The 12,861-nt window shown below is 38.9% G+C and overlaps 1 protein-coding gene across 1 annotated transcript; it reads right to left on the bottom strand.

The window, feature by feature from the left end:
- Positions 1-537: 537 nt before the first annotated feature.
- LOC131780301 (ATP-binding cassette sub-family C member 4) lies at positions 538-10,942 on the bottom strand. Its single transcript, XM_066163466.1, is given in 9 exon segments — positions 538-1,170; positions 1,414-1,775; positions 2,086-2,222; positions 2,676-3,246; positions 3,906-4,470; positions 4,574-5,891; positions 6,035-6,414; positions 9,312-9,834; positions 10,894-10,942. Coding segments are annotated over 8 exon segments (4,140 nt in total). The 5' UTR covers positions 9,558-9,834; positions 10,894-10,942; the 3' UTR covers positions 538-609.
- Between the last annotated feature and the right edge of the window lie 1,919 nt (positions 10,943-12,861).

The following is a 12,861-nucleotide window of genomic DNA, read 5'->3' as shown; positions in this document are numbered from 1 at the left end:
TTCTTTCATATATTCGCAGTCGTTTAACAGTTTTGTTGTTTTCTTAAACCTAGGAAAAAACGTGCTAAAAAAGCCCGAATAATTTTGGGTTGTAGTTGTGACAGGATTATTCACAAACTGAATAATCCACGAGCTAGTAGATAAAGTAGATAAAAAACTTAATGGATGTTAAGATATATAATTATCAAACACATTTCTTAGCGAAATGATAAAAGGCTTTAAACTGAATTTGAGACATTTATCCCAACAATCAGGGTGGAAACCAAACCAAAATTGAAAGATTCTTGCAACGACGTCTTAAAAAGTAGAGAGATCATCAAACGGAAAGTATTGTCCTCTTCCATCGAGGATTAATCTACGAGGTTCATCTCTGTACAGTTTTAATCCAATTATCAAGGAAAGTCACTGTCATTGATTTAAAATGACTGGTTTTAAGCCGTGATAGTGTTATACTATAGCCATTTCTAATCTGGCTTGATGACTTAGTTGGCTACAGCGCCTTTCAGGTTTTTTTTAGGACTGTCATGGACTCGAGGCTCGTGTTAAGTAGGTTTTATTGTCTCAACTACTCTAGTCATAATTTCTAACTACGAAACCAGACAAAAGGAATCAGTTTTTAGTTTTCCTGCTCTGGGTCTGGCTCTTTACCATTTCAGCGAATGTTCCACCGTTTCTCATCAACACTTCGGGTTCGTCAAACTCCACTACTCGTCCACCATCGAGAACCAGAACCTTGTCATAGTCCATGATGGTGTTGAGACGATGAGCAATGGTAAGCACCGTGGAGTCTTTAAACTTGTGACGAATAACCTGCTGGATCTGACGGTCAGTCTTGAAATCCACATTAGCAGTGGCTTCATCCATGACGATGATCTTGCTCTTCTGGACCAGAGCTCGAGCCAAACAGATCAGCTGCCTCTCACCAACGCTGAAGTTTGCTCCGGATTCTTTCAGTTTGAATTGGAGCTGATCTGGAAGATCCTCTACAAGAGCCTTCAACTGCACTTCTTCCAACGCCATCCAGAGCTCTGCATCTGTGTGCTCTATGAATGGATCCAAGTTCTTTCTCAATGTTCCAACAAAGAGCACTGGATCTTGCGTTATAACGACCATGGACCTCCGAGCCTCCTGTAGATTGATAGATGTAAGGTCAACACCATCGATGAACACCTGCGCAGATGAAATATAATTTATAGATTTAAGAAAATTTTATGTCTACCTGCAGGTATAAATATAGGGGTGATAAAATCCACGTCGTGAAAGGCCAGGGTACCAATCGTTTCACAAACTTAATATATAACTGAGACATTTTTGTCACAAGGAGCCTAAGCCTTGCTGCTTTCTTCCCAAATTTAAACCAATGTGACTTGAATATAGAGAATAAAGCTAACTTGCATCATTTCATACTATTACCTTCCCTGAAGGTTCTGGCATACGGAACAAAGCAGACACCAGAGATGACTTTCCAGAGCCAGTTCGACCCACAACTCCAATCTTTTCTCTCTCATAGGTGTTAAAGGTGATGTCCTTTAATACACAAGGTCCGCCTTCATAGTAAGCTAAAGAAAGTTGCTTTATTTTCAGGCTTCCTTTGTCGGGCCATGACTGAGGGGGGCGGGTTTCAATGCTGTAACCGGGCTCAGAGCCAATCTTTGCATATGACATCACTCGCTCAACTGATGTCATCAGATTTTCTACTTCTGAGGTCAGGCGTACAGAATATTGTGTGAGATCCACAGATTGCAGTACGTACGTTAAAGCGAGTCCAGCCAGTACTGAAAGATAAAAGTCTCCAAAATAAACTGCGATATTTCAGTTGGCTGGTTTGGGACTGCTGGGATTGATATTTGAGGGAGGCAAGAAGGAGGGCATGGTTTTAACAATTAAGAGTTCCTAGCCAAGCAAGCTTTTTGTGGCATTATAGTATACCCAAGGAGAGATAAATCAGCCAAATGAAATTCCAAGCACTTTTTTGTTCTGTACACATCTCTTAAAAGTGAGTTAAAAGAGTTAAGTGAGGCGGAGAAAAAAATTGTAACAAGAACGTATCCCGCATTATTTCAGCAAATGCTTGCGTGTACTCACCAGGATTTTCTACGACCAAAATAGCAGTTAATGCGACAATCGTGACAAACAAACTGCACATCAGATCCAAGCGAATACTCAACCAGCGGGTGCATGATATCACCATAATGAAAGCTTGTGTGTTCTCGTCCTGATACCTTCATGAGAAAGAATTGATCCAAATTGTTCATGGAACAAATGAATATAGCTAATAAGGCCAATTTTTCTTGGTCTGAACACAGTGAATGAATTCTGATGAAAATGGGAACAGGTAACGAAAGAAGAAAAAACAACTTCCATTGAGCGAACTACTTGAAAATAACCTCTGCTATTTCAAAAAATTTAAATTAAACTCAAATCTCTTAAGCAATAACAAACACTTGAAAGGCCAGAAATTTGACAAACTATGCTGAACCTCGTCAAACTGTGCTGAACCTTTGCGTTATAGACAGATGTCACCGAGAAAAGATAGTAACAATTCTTATCATTTTCCTATCTTGCTGCTCAAAGTTTACCACAAGGGTAAAATCTTTTTTTAAAAAAAGGAAGAGCTGAAGACAATAACTTGCAGTCGAGCTTCAAACTGTTGACAGCAGTTCTCGAGAACTAACCTGTAGAACTTTTCTATAAAGGCGTCGTCCATATTTGAAGTGTGAATTATTTCAAGTCCATTTAGGGTGTCTGTGATATGTGAGTATACAGGGCTGCACTTGATTGCCTCGATCCTTTTCAGTCCTCGTGAAGACTTCAATTGATAACGCGCATAATAGCCAAATATCGCAATGATTGGAAGTAGGGCCAAGAAAAGCCAGTAGTTTGTTGCTACAGGAACCAAAACAGTACATAGCGAGAATAAGGAAAATTTGATGGCTTCCAAGAACCGAGGCGGTAAAACGTCGTCCATGCAGCCAATATCTCTGGAGAATCGATTGAGGATACGACCAGCTGGGTTTGTGTCGAAAAAGAACACAGGAGCCTTGATTGTCGCTATGGTCATTTTGTTGTGCAGGGTTTCGGACGCTTTTAGGAGAATGTAGTAAAACAATAAAGACGATGCTGTCATGATAATGATTGACACAGCAACCAGAATGGCGTAAATAACATGGGTGTCCACGGCTTTCTGCTTTTCATTTGACATCTCAGCAATTTTAGCCAACCACCAGTTTGGAACTATTAGGGAAACTTAAACATTTCAAGTATTAGAAAAGAAGTCTTAATCCTGACCTGATGAAAAGAACGCGTTAGGTACAAAATCAAGACCCTACAAATCCTTAAGGTAAATTAAATTTATTTTAATATTCTCCTACAGTTATTTGAACGATAATTAATAGCCAAAGACGATGCCATTGAAGAAAGGATCTTGACATCAGTGTGGAACTCAACGCTTCTGCCAAAAAAAACTGTCGTAAGTTGAATTGACAATAAAAGGGATCTTTTCCCTTAAAGGTCGTGAATGAACCTCTTGCTGGTTTTCACTTCCTTGTCATATTTTTAAATTCAAGATCAAAAAACCTATAATGGTAAGATTGCCTTTACCATGCTAAGAAATGAGAAAACCCCTAACATGCTAAGGAACCTCGAACGTGCGATACGTTTACACATGTGCGCATGCGCATGTTACTCATGAACTTTGTTACCAAAATGTAGACATGCTGTATTAAAAATCATTCCGTAACCTCCAAGAAATCGGTTGTTGATTTTGAAGATAGATATTGGCTGAACGCAGGATTTTCTTTAGTAAAAATAAGATATTTTTTCCTTTTATGAAAATTGCCTGTTTGTGATGATAGAAAAAGGAATTCATGCAGGCCTCTGAAAACTGAAATGAAAACTATCGTTACCTTGTGCTGCTATCAAGGAAACTGCAAGAACCAAGATCATGGGTAGTGGTAGACCCTTCTTGAAATATTTACAATAAAGTCGCCAGGTGACAGTGCCAGACATCAAATTTTCTTCGCCTTCTTTTATACCAGCAACGGGTTGTTCCGGAGCACTGGGCACTGGTTCCATTTTTGAAAGGAGAAAACGCTCTCTCTCCTCCACTGTAGACAACTCTTGATTACCTTCAAATTCCAAGATGCTTGTTTCTTTGTTACCTTTGCATTTTGCGAGAACATTTGAGGTGGACAACTTTCTTTGGGGCTTTTTACCTCTTAACTCAAACATAGTTACACTTCTTGAAATCTTTGGGCAGTCATCTGTAGTTTTCAAGACAGTAGGTGAAACGAATGATCGACGTCGGCTCGTCATCCTCGTGAAATGTCCTTCCTTGCTAAATTGGAAGTGACTCAGCGAGCTTTTCTGTCTCTGTTCATGCACATGGTGCTTGAACAATTCCTTGAGATCAGAAAATATCCCGTCTTGTCTAAGTTCCGTGAAGCATGACAAGACGGAAAAACGCGTGGACTGTAAGTACCTCCCGTTGTCCCATACAAAGCCTTAGAAAACTTTTCTAAGGCTTTGTATGGAACAACGGGAGGTACTTACAGTGCATGCATTATCCGTCCTGTCATGTTCCCTCATTGATGATTGAGCCATTCTTCATTACAGCGATGTGATCCAGACCTTTCAAATGTTGCAGCTGGTGAGTGACTAATAAACGTATGCTGCCAGACAAATGATTACAAATACAGCCCTCGAACAGTTTCTTTCCTACTTTAGTATCCACTGCACTTAATGGATCATCAAGTAAGTAAATATCGGCATCTGAATAAACTGCTCGTGCTAATCCCACCCGCGCTTTCTGACCACCACTGAGGGTTGCTCCTCGCTCTCCGATCTCTGTGAGATCGCCATGGACGAGATCCGTAAAATCTTTGGTCAAACCGCATATATCTACAACATGTTGAAACTTCTGCTCGTCAAATGGAAGCCCAAACAAAATGTTCTCTCTTATGGTTCCAGAGAATACCCAAGGTACTTGAGGAGCATAGGCTATCTTGCCTTGATAAGAAATCTTTCCCTCGTGAAGAGGTAGTTCTCCAAGGACGGCTCGTAACAGGGTTGACTTTCCACTTCCAACTTCACCTATTATAGCGAGGATTTTGCTACTTATGATGTCTAAAGTAATGCCAGTTAAGGTAGTGGGAAGATCCTTTTGGTTCCAAGAGCAAGAAACATTAGTGATTGAGAGGCACAGCTTTTTAAAGTGAGTGGCATTTCCTTGATGTTCTTCAATAGATCCATGAGTAGCTAGCCAAACCGGTCTATCCTGGGGCAAGTAAGGTGTGTCATCCAAGGGGACCGTTGGAGTACTTATGGCTGGGGAGTTTTGAATGCTTGCTTGATGTGGTTTACCTGAGGAGTTTTTCCGCCTCTTGTAGTTAGTTAACTTGACGAACACATTACTTTTCGAGCTCTCAGGGTGCTCGTCCTCAAAGTTTATGTGGTCTGTTGAGAGTTCGCCATTATTTTGATGTTGAGTTCCCCTAGGGTGATTATCACTTTCCTTGACAGAGAAGATAGGATTTACCAACCCATTTTCTTTCACTCTTAGCTTTGTCAAGAGCCGATCATCGTTTTCTCGGGATCCTTCAGGTTTAGCCACATAGTTGGATATCTGTTCTTCAAGAAACTTCTGAATTCTATTTAGTGCTGCTACTGCATCTGCGACCATTTGCATACACATACTCAAATTGTAGCAAAATGTTGCCCTGATTGTTGTTAAGCCCAAAAGCAGAGTAAATACCGTAAATGTAGATAACTGTGTCTCCGTAAACGCCAATGTTACTACCGAGATGAGAGAGGCGATCGGAAGTGTCGTGAAGTACAAAACGACTAAGATGGCGACTATGACACCTTTTAAGCGTATAACGGACATCTCCTTTCTGCGAAAAAACAAAACAAAACTAAACGATAACTTCCTGTGACGAAAGACTCATCGACCTCTTCAGACTAGCACATTACTTCTCCTGGCTTCAAACCATTTACCCTTTCTAACATATTTACACGTATTTTTTTTTCTTTTTACCTGCGAAGGTCATGAACAAGATCTCTAAAATTCCACTCCCAGGCATACATCTTTACTGCACGTATTCCAGAGATAATTTCATTCATTACCATCAGTCGCTCGTCTGTGAAAGAAGCTGCTTTCTCGCTTAGGCTGGCAGCTTTTTTCGCCAATAAAACTTGAAACGCCACGAGACAGAAAAACATACCAGCACCAGTGAGAGCTTCCAAACCGACCAGGTACCATAAGATCAGAATACTGATCGCGAGCTCTATTGGAGCAGATAACACCATGCCCATTTGGTTCAGAGACTTCTCTATTTTCTGTGCGTCATTTGAAACTAGATTTATGGTGTTTCCAGATGCTGTATTTATTAGGCTGTATCGATCCAATGAAACAACCTGAAAAGAACGGGTTCAAATTCTGTTTATAGGCAAAAAGTACATTGGGATCGTGGGATCGAGGAGCTTCAAGCGGAATTTCAGAAACTAAAATCCTTCGATATACGTAGTGATACGAAATATTGTAACGTTGTTTCCAATATTACTCAGGAAATGACGCCATTTTCTGAGTTTCAATCGGACTTTGAATGTTACTACTTCACTCGCTCCTTCCATCAGTTTCTGGTAACTCGTAGGTAAGTCCGCTGACTAGCGCATCAAGGCTTTTTATAGTCGCAGTTTTTTTTATGTATGTGTGTGTCTTTTATAACTTTAGTTCTCACTGGTCAATTAGTTGAATGGAACTTTAGAAGTGGGCGGCTGTACACGATACTACACACACTTAAATCTTCTTCAAATTCATGTGCTGCGATCCAAATCTGTCTTGATCTTCCTATGTCACGTTTCGACTCACAATCGCTCAAGAATATTTGGACTGCAACCACAGGCAGACCACACTGTGCTTTTGTAGTTGATAATTTTTGACATGAGACGAACAAAATTTACGAGGGTTATGAATGAAGCCCTGATAATTACATATCTAAATGACATCTCGGTCTGAATATCTCAATAAAGTTAAATGAAATGTTAATCGACGCATTTGACGCATTTTAGCATTCATTAGTCGTTGAAATCTTTTTTTTACAAAATTACTTTTAACCGGAGGCCGTTAAGAGAAGAAAGTGGCCGCCAACTACAACCTTCTTCCCTCCAAACTGCAATTAATGCCGAACTGCTGGAAATCTCTTCGACGGCTGTTGATCAGTTGTTGATGCTCTATGTCTTCGCCTAATTCGAGCTTCATTCCTCTAACGTTTTCCGAAAAAATCGATCCTGAAATAATGAGAACAGCTTTCTCAATATGATCGGTGCTGCACTGTATAGTAAATTTGAAACGGTCTGCGAGCTTAGAATTCCTATGGTCGCTTAGTTTGGTCTTCCTGTGTTCCAACGCGATGGTCGTATGTTTACTGAGGTTTCTCCCGCGTACATCTGATAGCAAACTTTATCAGTTTTGTACCTCGGTAGGATATACCTCAGAATGCAATTTATGTGAACACAAGTGTGTTTGACTGATAGCAATTTAAGGTATTAGGAAATTAATAATTTACATGGAAAAATTACTCAGTTCTGATTGGTTAAGATACATGCACTTTTCAGGTAATTCAGTGCAGAAGAGAGTTAATTCAGTGCAGAAGAGGGTTAATTCAGTGCAAAGAAAGTAACAAATCAGACATTCTGATTGGTTAATAATCAAAGAAATTCACAGATAGCCAATCGAATGCGAGCCTTGGATGTCGCAAGAAAATTTGCGAGCGAAACAATGGCCGGCGTTTTAAGTAGGGTTTCTTTCGCCACCGCAGCTGAAAAACTCAAACAACGAAACCACTGTGAAAAGCACTGCTTTTTGGTTGTCGGTTTGGAAAAAGTGGTGTTTAGAGAAGGGAATTGCCAAGGAAATCGAAAACTACGAGCCGACCCAGCTTAACACTTTGCTCGAGCGATCCAACGCCGAAATTACAAACAAACATGGTTAAACCTCAGAAACGACGATTCCATTTCATCGAAAGTGATTCGAACAGACTGAACAATTTTTTGAACTGTTTAGCCGGACTTTGGACTTTTTTGCGCCTTGAAGATATGAAGATATCATTGCATATTATTGTTTTGATCGTACGCGGTTGTTTTGATCGTACGCGGTTGTTTTGACCGAACGCACGTCTGAATAAATTATTTTGGCACTTGATGCGCGCGCTTTGCTTATGCTTAATTATGATAAGCCATCTCGTATTTTTCCATGTATATTATTAACACGTAATTACATGATTTTTCTCGTGCAATTTGGAATAAACAAGCTCTTGTTAATTTTTTCAAAGACCAGTCTTTAAAAAAAATTACTCGTGCTTATTTATTCCAAATTGCACTCGAAATCATGTGATTATCTATACAAATTGAAAGAGTTTCTTTTACCTCAGAAAACACTGAACTATTTTCGTCCGCAGAAATGTTACTGACCGATCCAGCTTCCAACGTTTCCATGGGATAATTTATTTTAATCAATCAGCCGAGAAGCTCTAATTGTCCCCACGATTCTTGTTCAAATCGGATCGTAAACAACTAAAGTGATTTACAGTGTTGCGTTTGTGCCTGAACTCCCCATTTTGCACAACAGTACTAGGGAGGACTAAAAACACTCTTCACTTTAACAAAACTGTGCATGTTAGTTAACGGGAAAAAATAATTTCCCAGCACTGAACCCAGTGACCAATTGATTCAAACGAATCAGAAACTTGGATTTTTGGATAAAAGTCCTATGTATAGCCAAAAAAGGTAATTGCTTTATTCCGGTCGTTGTTTAAGGAACCCTTTTGAGCAATAAACATCGACCCTTTTCGACCTTGTCAAAGCTAAATTTAACGTATTTTAATGGCCCTAATTCCGTTATATGCTGAGGGGCATTAAAACTAAGTTTGCGAATTATTAAAGACTTAAATTGACGCATTGACCTTGATTAAAGAACATAAACGTTCTTAGCCTTATAGACTCAGAAATTCAGCAGTAAATCGAAGTTATCCACAATAAAGGCAAGTATGTAGTGGCCTTGTCATGTGTTCAGTTGTGCGGATAAATCATCTCATTGCATGGTCAAGGAATAAATTGAATATTACAGCTGTTTTCTCACTTTTCATGTGGTTATGTGCTGTTGTTAGATAGCGACTCTAGGTGTTATAGTATTCAGAGATTCTAAATGTCCCACAGAAAAAAACAGTCACAAATCCAGCTCATCCCAAAAAGTGCCAACTCTCCTATTTAGTCATAGCTACTCCATGATTTGATTAAACAATAAACGACCTTACCTTCTTGTAAACAAGTCCTATTAACGCCACTTTTAATTTTAGTCCCCACAGCTCTGTAAGGTAGTCATAGTGTTGTGTTGTGCCAGCTTGTACCACACTCATTGCACCTAGGAGTGCCACGTAGGAAAACGCTAACTTCATGTTTAGTTCTGGCACATCGTTTAAAACTTTTAACAAAAGCCACAGACATAATGGCAGCAGGGAAAAGCTCAGAGACCTGAGAACTTGTAAAGTTAACATTGTCATAATTGATCTCCCAGGAATAATGGCAACCAATGCTTTCCATAGACGTGGTTTCTTGTTTCTTAATTTCCTTTCTTCTTATTCTCTGAGCCAATTCTTTTCCGCTTTTCCCACGAGAAGTTCAGCTCTTTGGTCTTCAAGTAGAGGGAGCAGATCTTGATCACTGAGCGACCTCTTATTTCCCAGTTTCAACACGTCATTCATCCAAAAAAATAACAGAACGGATAGAACACCCGCTCTCGCTCTTGGATTTGTGCTGTTTGCAGTGTCGACCATTTTCCTTGTTGATCGGAGAAAGAATGAATTCATGTTACATATTATTGCTATCATGTTACATATTACTGGGATAATTTGAAGATTATGCTTTAATAGGTGGGCTAATAACACGAATATTTCGATAACAAGTCTCTTGACAGGACTGCCCTGAGTTTTATTATTGGTTGATTTTAATAAGTGTGCCTCCTTGTTGATCGGAGAAAGAATGAATTTTATGTCCTTTTCGATAACAAGTAAGACTTCCTTTCTGTCTACTCTTAGGCTCTTGACAGGACAGCCCTGAGTTTTATTATTGGTTGATTTTTAATAAATGTTCCTATATATCTATCTTAATTACCACAAAGTGCCTTAACTTCTCAATGAGCAATAAAAGAAACAATATCATAAGCAATGATAATAATAGTAAAAACTATAATAATAATGTTTATGCAGGATAAACCTGTCAATGTAATAAGCCTTGGTATCAAAGGAGGTCCTGTTTTTAGAGTACATCAGTAAATATACAATACAGTGGACGATTCCTCTGATTCCTTCTTTCCTGGTTAAGAAGACGATGTGAAGTTTACCCCCATTAATCAAGGGCACTAGACCCAAAGTAGTATTCAGTGCAGCTCTATTGCTTGTCTTATGATGTAGCTATCGCTTTATCGTTTGTCTTATTCAATGTGAATTGAAATCTACCCTGAGCGGTTTGGAGGCTTGCACGGGCACCTACGCGCTGAATCCATTTCTACTTACCAATTTCTTTAAACAGCTTTAAAATCTAGAAAAAAAGTATGGACTTGTTCTTTGCTTTTACTCGCTAACATCAAATCTTTTTCGGAATCATTATGTAATATTTCTTTTTGTAAATTTTGCATTATTTGGTATGCAAATATCTGGTACTATGAAATGAAATCAGCCTGAGGCTAAAGTTCAGTGATGCAGATACTGAACACGAGCGTGAGGAAGTTAAAAAGATTTATTGTCAAGAACCCCTTCAGTTGAAAAACATAAAATGATGATCTTAGGATAAATCTGTGTAGAACTCTTTTGTTTGTTCTCAAGATTTCACGCGACTTACCAGGACATTGCTTCTTTCGTGCACAAAACATGGTTGCCTTTGTCTTCCCGCCGTCTGAAAAATCTAAACTTGAATGATCTTATCAGCGACTATATTCAGCTACTCGAGACAAGCAATTATGGTTTTATCAAAAATAGACTTGCTTTCTATTTCAGTACAACAGGCTTGGCTGCGGGGGGGCGGAACGAGGCCCGTTTTTGAGTAGCGGTTGGCTAAAATAAGATTTTTAATATCACCAGTTTTTATTCCAGTTATAATCCTATTATATTTATTCATGTTCCAATGCACCGTAGACACTGCAAATGGAACCCTGAGAGGCGTGGTGGAAGCACCCATTGTTGCCTTAGGGTAAACAATAACTCAACCAAATTTTCGCTCTACGATAGCATTTGTTCGCGAATTTCCGAAGAAGTGAGGAGGTAGTTCCATCGCTTTGGGTCATTCTGGTGATTCAAGCTGTTTCTGGACTTCCTGTCGCTCAACTTCACGGAAGATTGAAACTAAGAGCCTCAATTTAAGTGGACTCTTGTCTTGGTAGCCATACAGGGAAAGTATACTCATCCAATTGTTTTTTTACAGAGTGCTTTATTGGTGTGATTGTCACCCAATTTAATCATGACTTCTGGGCGATTTATTTGAACAAAGTTTGATATAGCTGCGGGTTTAGAAGTCAATGGCCACTGAAGTTGCTCGAATTAAATAAATTTACCCAAAGGCCTTCATGAGACTGTGACCAATGATGAACACTCAGATGAAATGACTTGCTAAATTCCAGATGGCTTAAAACACTGTTTGTCGTACATTGTTGTTTAATTGGTCGAAGGGGTCTGAAATATAAGTAGACTGAAAGAGCTGCACGTTTTCAACTTAGATGACGCCCATACAAATTCCATATCAAACTCATTGCACTACTTTCGGAGAAACTTTCGAGTTTCAGAGACGACATAGCGATAAGAACCAAACACTTCGACTGAAATTAAATTTAAGAAATCAAGTCGTCTACATATTATAATTTTTCAAAACCATACAAGTATCGAATGATCCTCCGTAAGAAAAAAACGAACGGGGGTAGCTTTGAAACGTTTTTTAGCAAGCTTAGTGCATCTGCAGTCGTGCTGGGAGATTACAGTGAACTGAACTAGAAAAAGTTGGATTTTCATACGTTTCTACATCGAAATATTTATAAACATAATTTGTCAAAGTGTAATCACATGGAAGTAGATTAGCATATAGTAATCACTTCTAAAACCACTGCACCCAAAAAGATGTTATTTCAGTGCATGAACCAGAAACGAAGAACTTATCATGTATTAGTATCATAAAGGGTTCATCCAAACAGTCATATTTCGATGTTAATGGAGGGTAGAAAATACTGACCAAATTTCCAGTTCGTCTTTAAAAAAGGAACCGAATATTTGATCAACATGCACCTCTCACAGCATATATCTGAATAGAATTTTCTTACTTTCAGTTCAACACCCGTCTTCCATTCATCTTAGTTTCTATTCCTCTGACACTCGCGGGATATCCACTTTGCTTTTTTGATGCATCGCACGCGTTGGATCTTAAAGTTAATTGCATTTATATATCCGAGATCGAGTAGAAAAAGGTCACGGAGGTTACTTCGTTGCGTTCATTTATATAAGGTTCCTCTGCTGTGTTAGTGAATCAAATACTTTATTGGCGCAAGTACGCCTCCAATTAAAATATCTTATGTATATCTCTTTTATTACCCGAAATATTTCAACCAACTCTTCTGGTTGATTTTAAAAATTTTCATATGCCATGTTCAAAGATCAGTTTATCTTTATCTAATAGGCATTTTCCAAAAGAGTCATCATCACTTTCTTTAAATCGGCCAGGTATTTGTTTTCAGCAGTTTAGAACTCTTTTAGCATGTTGGTCTGCCCCTACAAATTCTCCTCGATACCTAATTTTTTTTTAAGGGTAACTTCTATGGTAAATGGA

This window comes from Pocillopora verrucosa, chromosome 3 (genome assembly GCF_036669915.1).
Source record: "Pocillopora verrucosa isolate sample1 chromosome 3, ASM3666991v2, whole genome shotgun sequence".
Lineage (NCBI taxonomy): Eukaryota > Metazoa > Cnidaria > Anthozoa > Scleractinia > Pocilloporidae > Pocillopora > Pocillopora verrucosa.
Note: the sequence above shows the minus strand (reverse complement) of the source record. Positions and strands in the feature narration are given on the sequence as shown.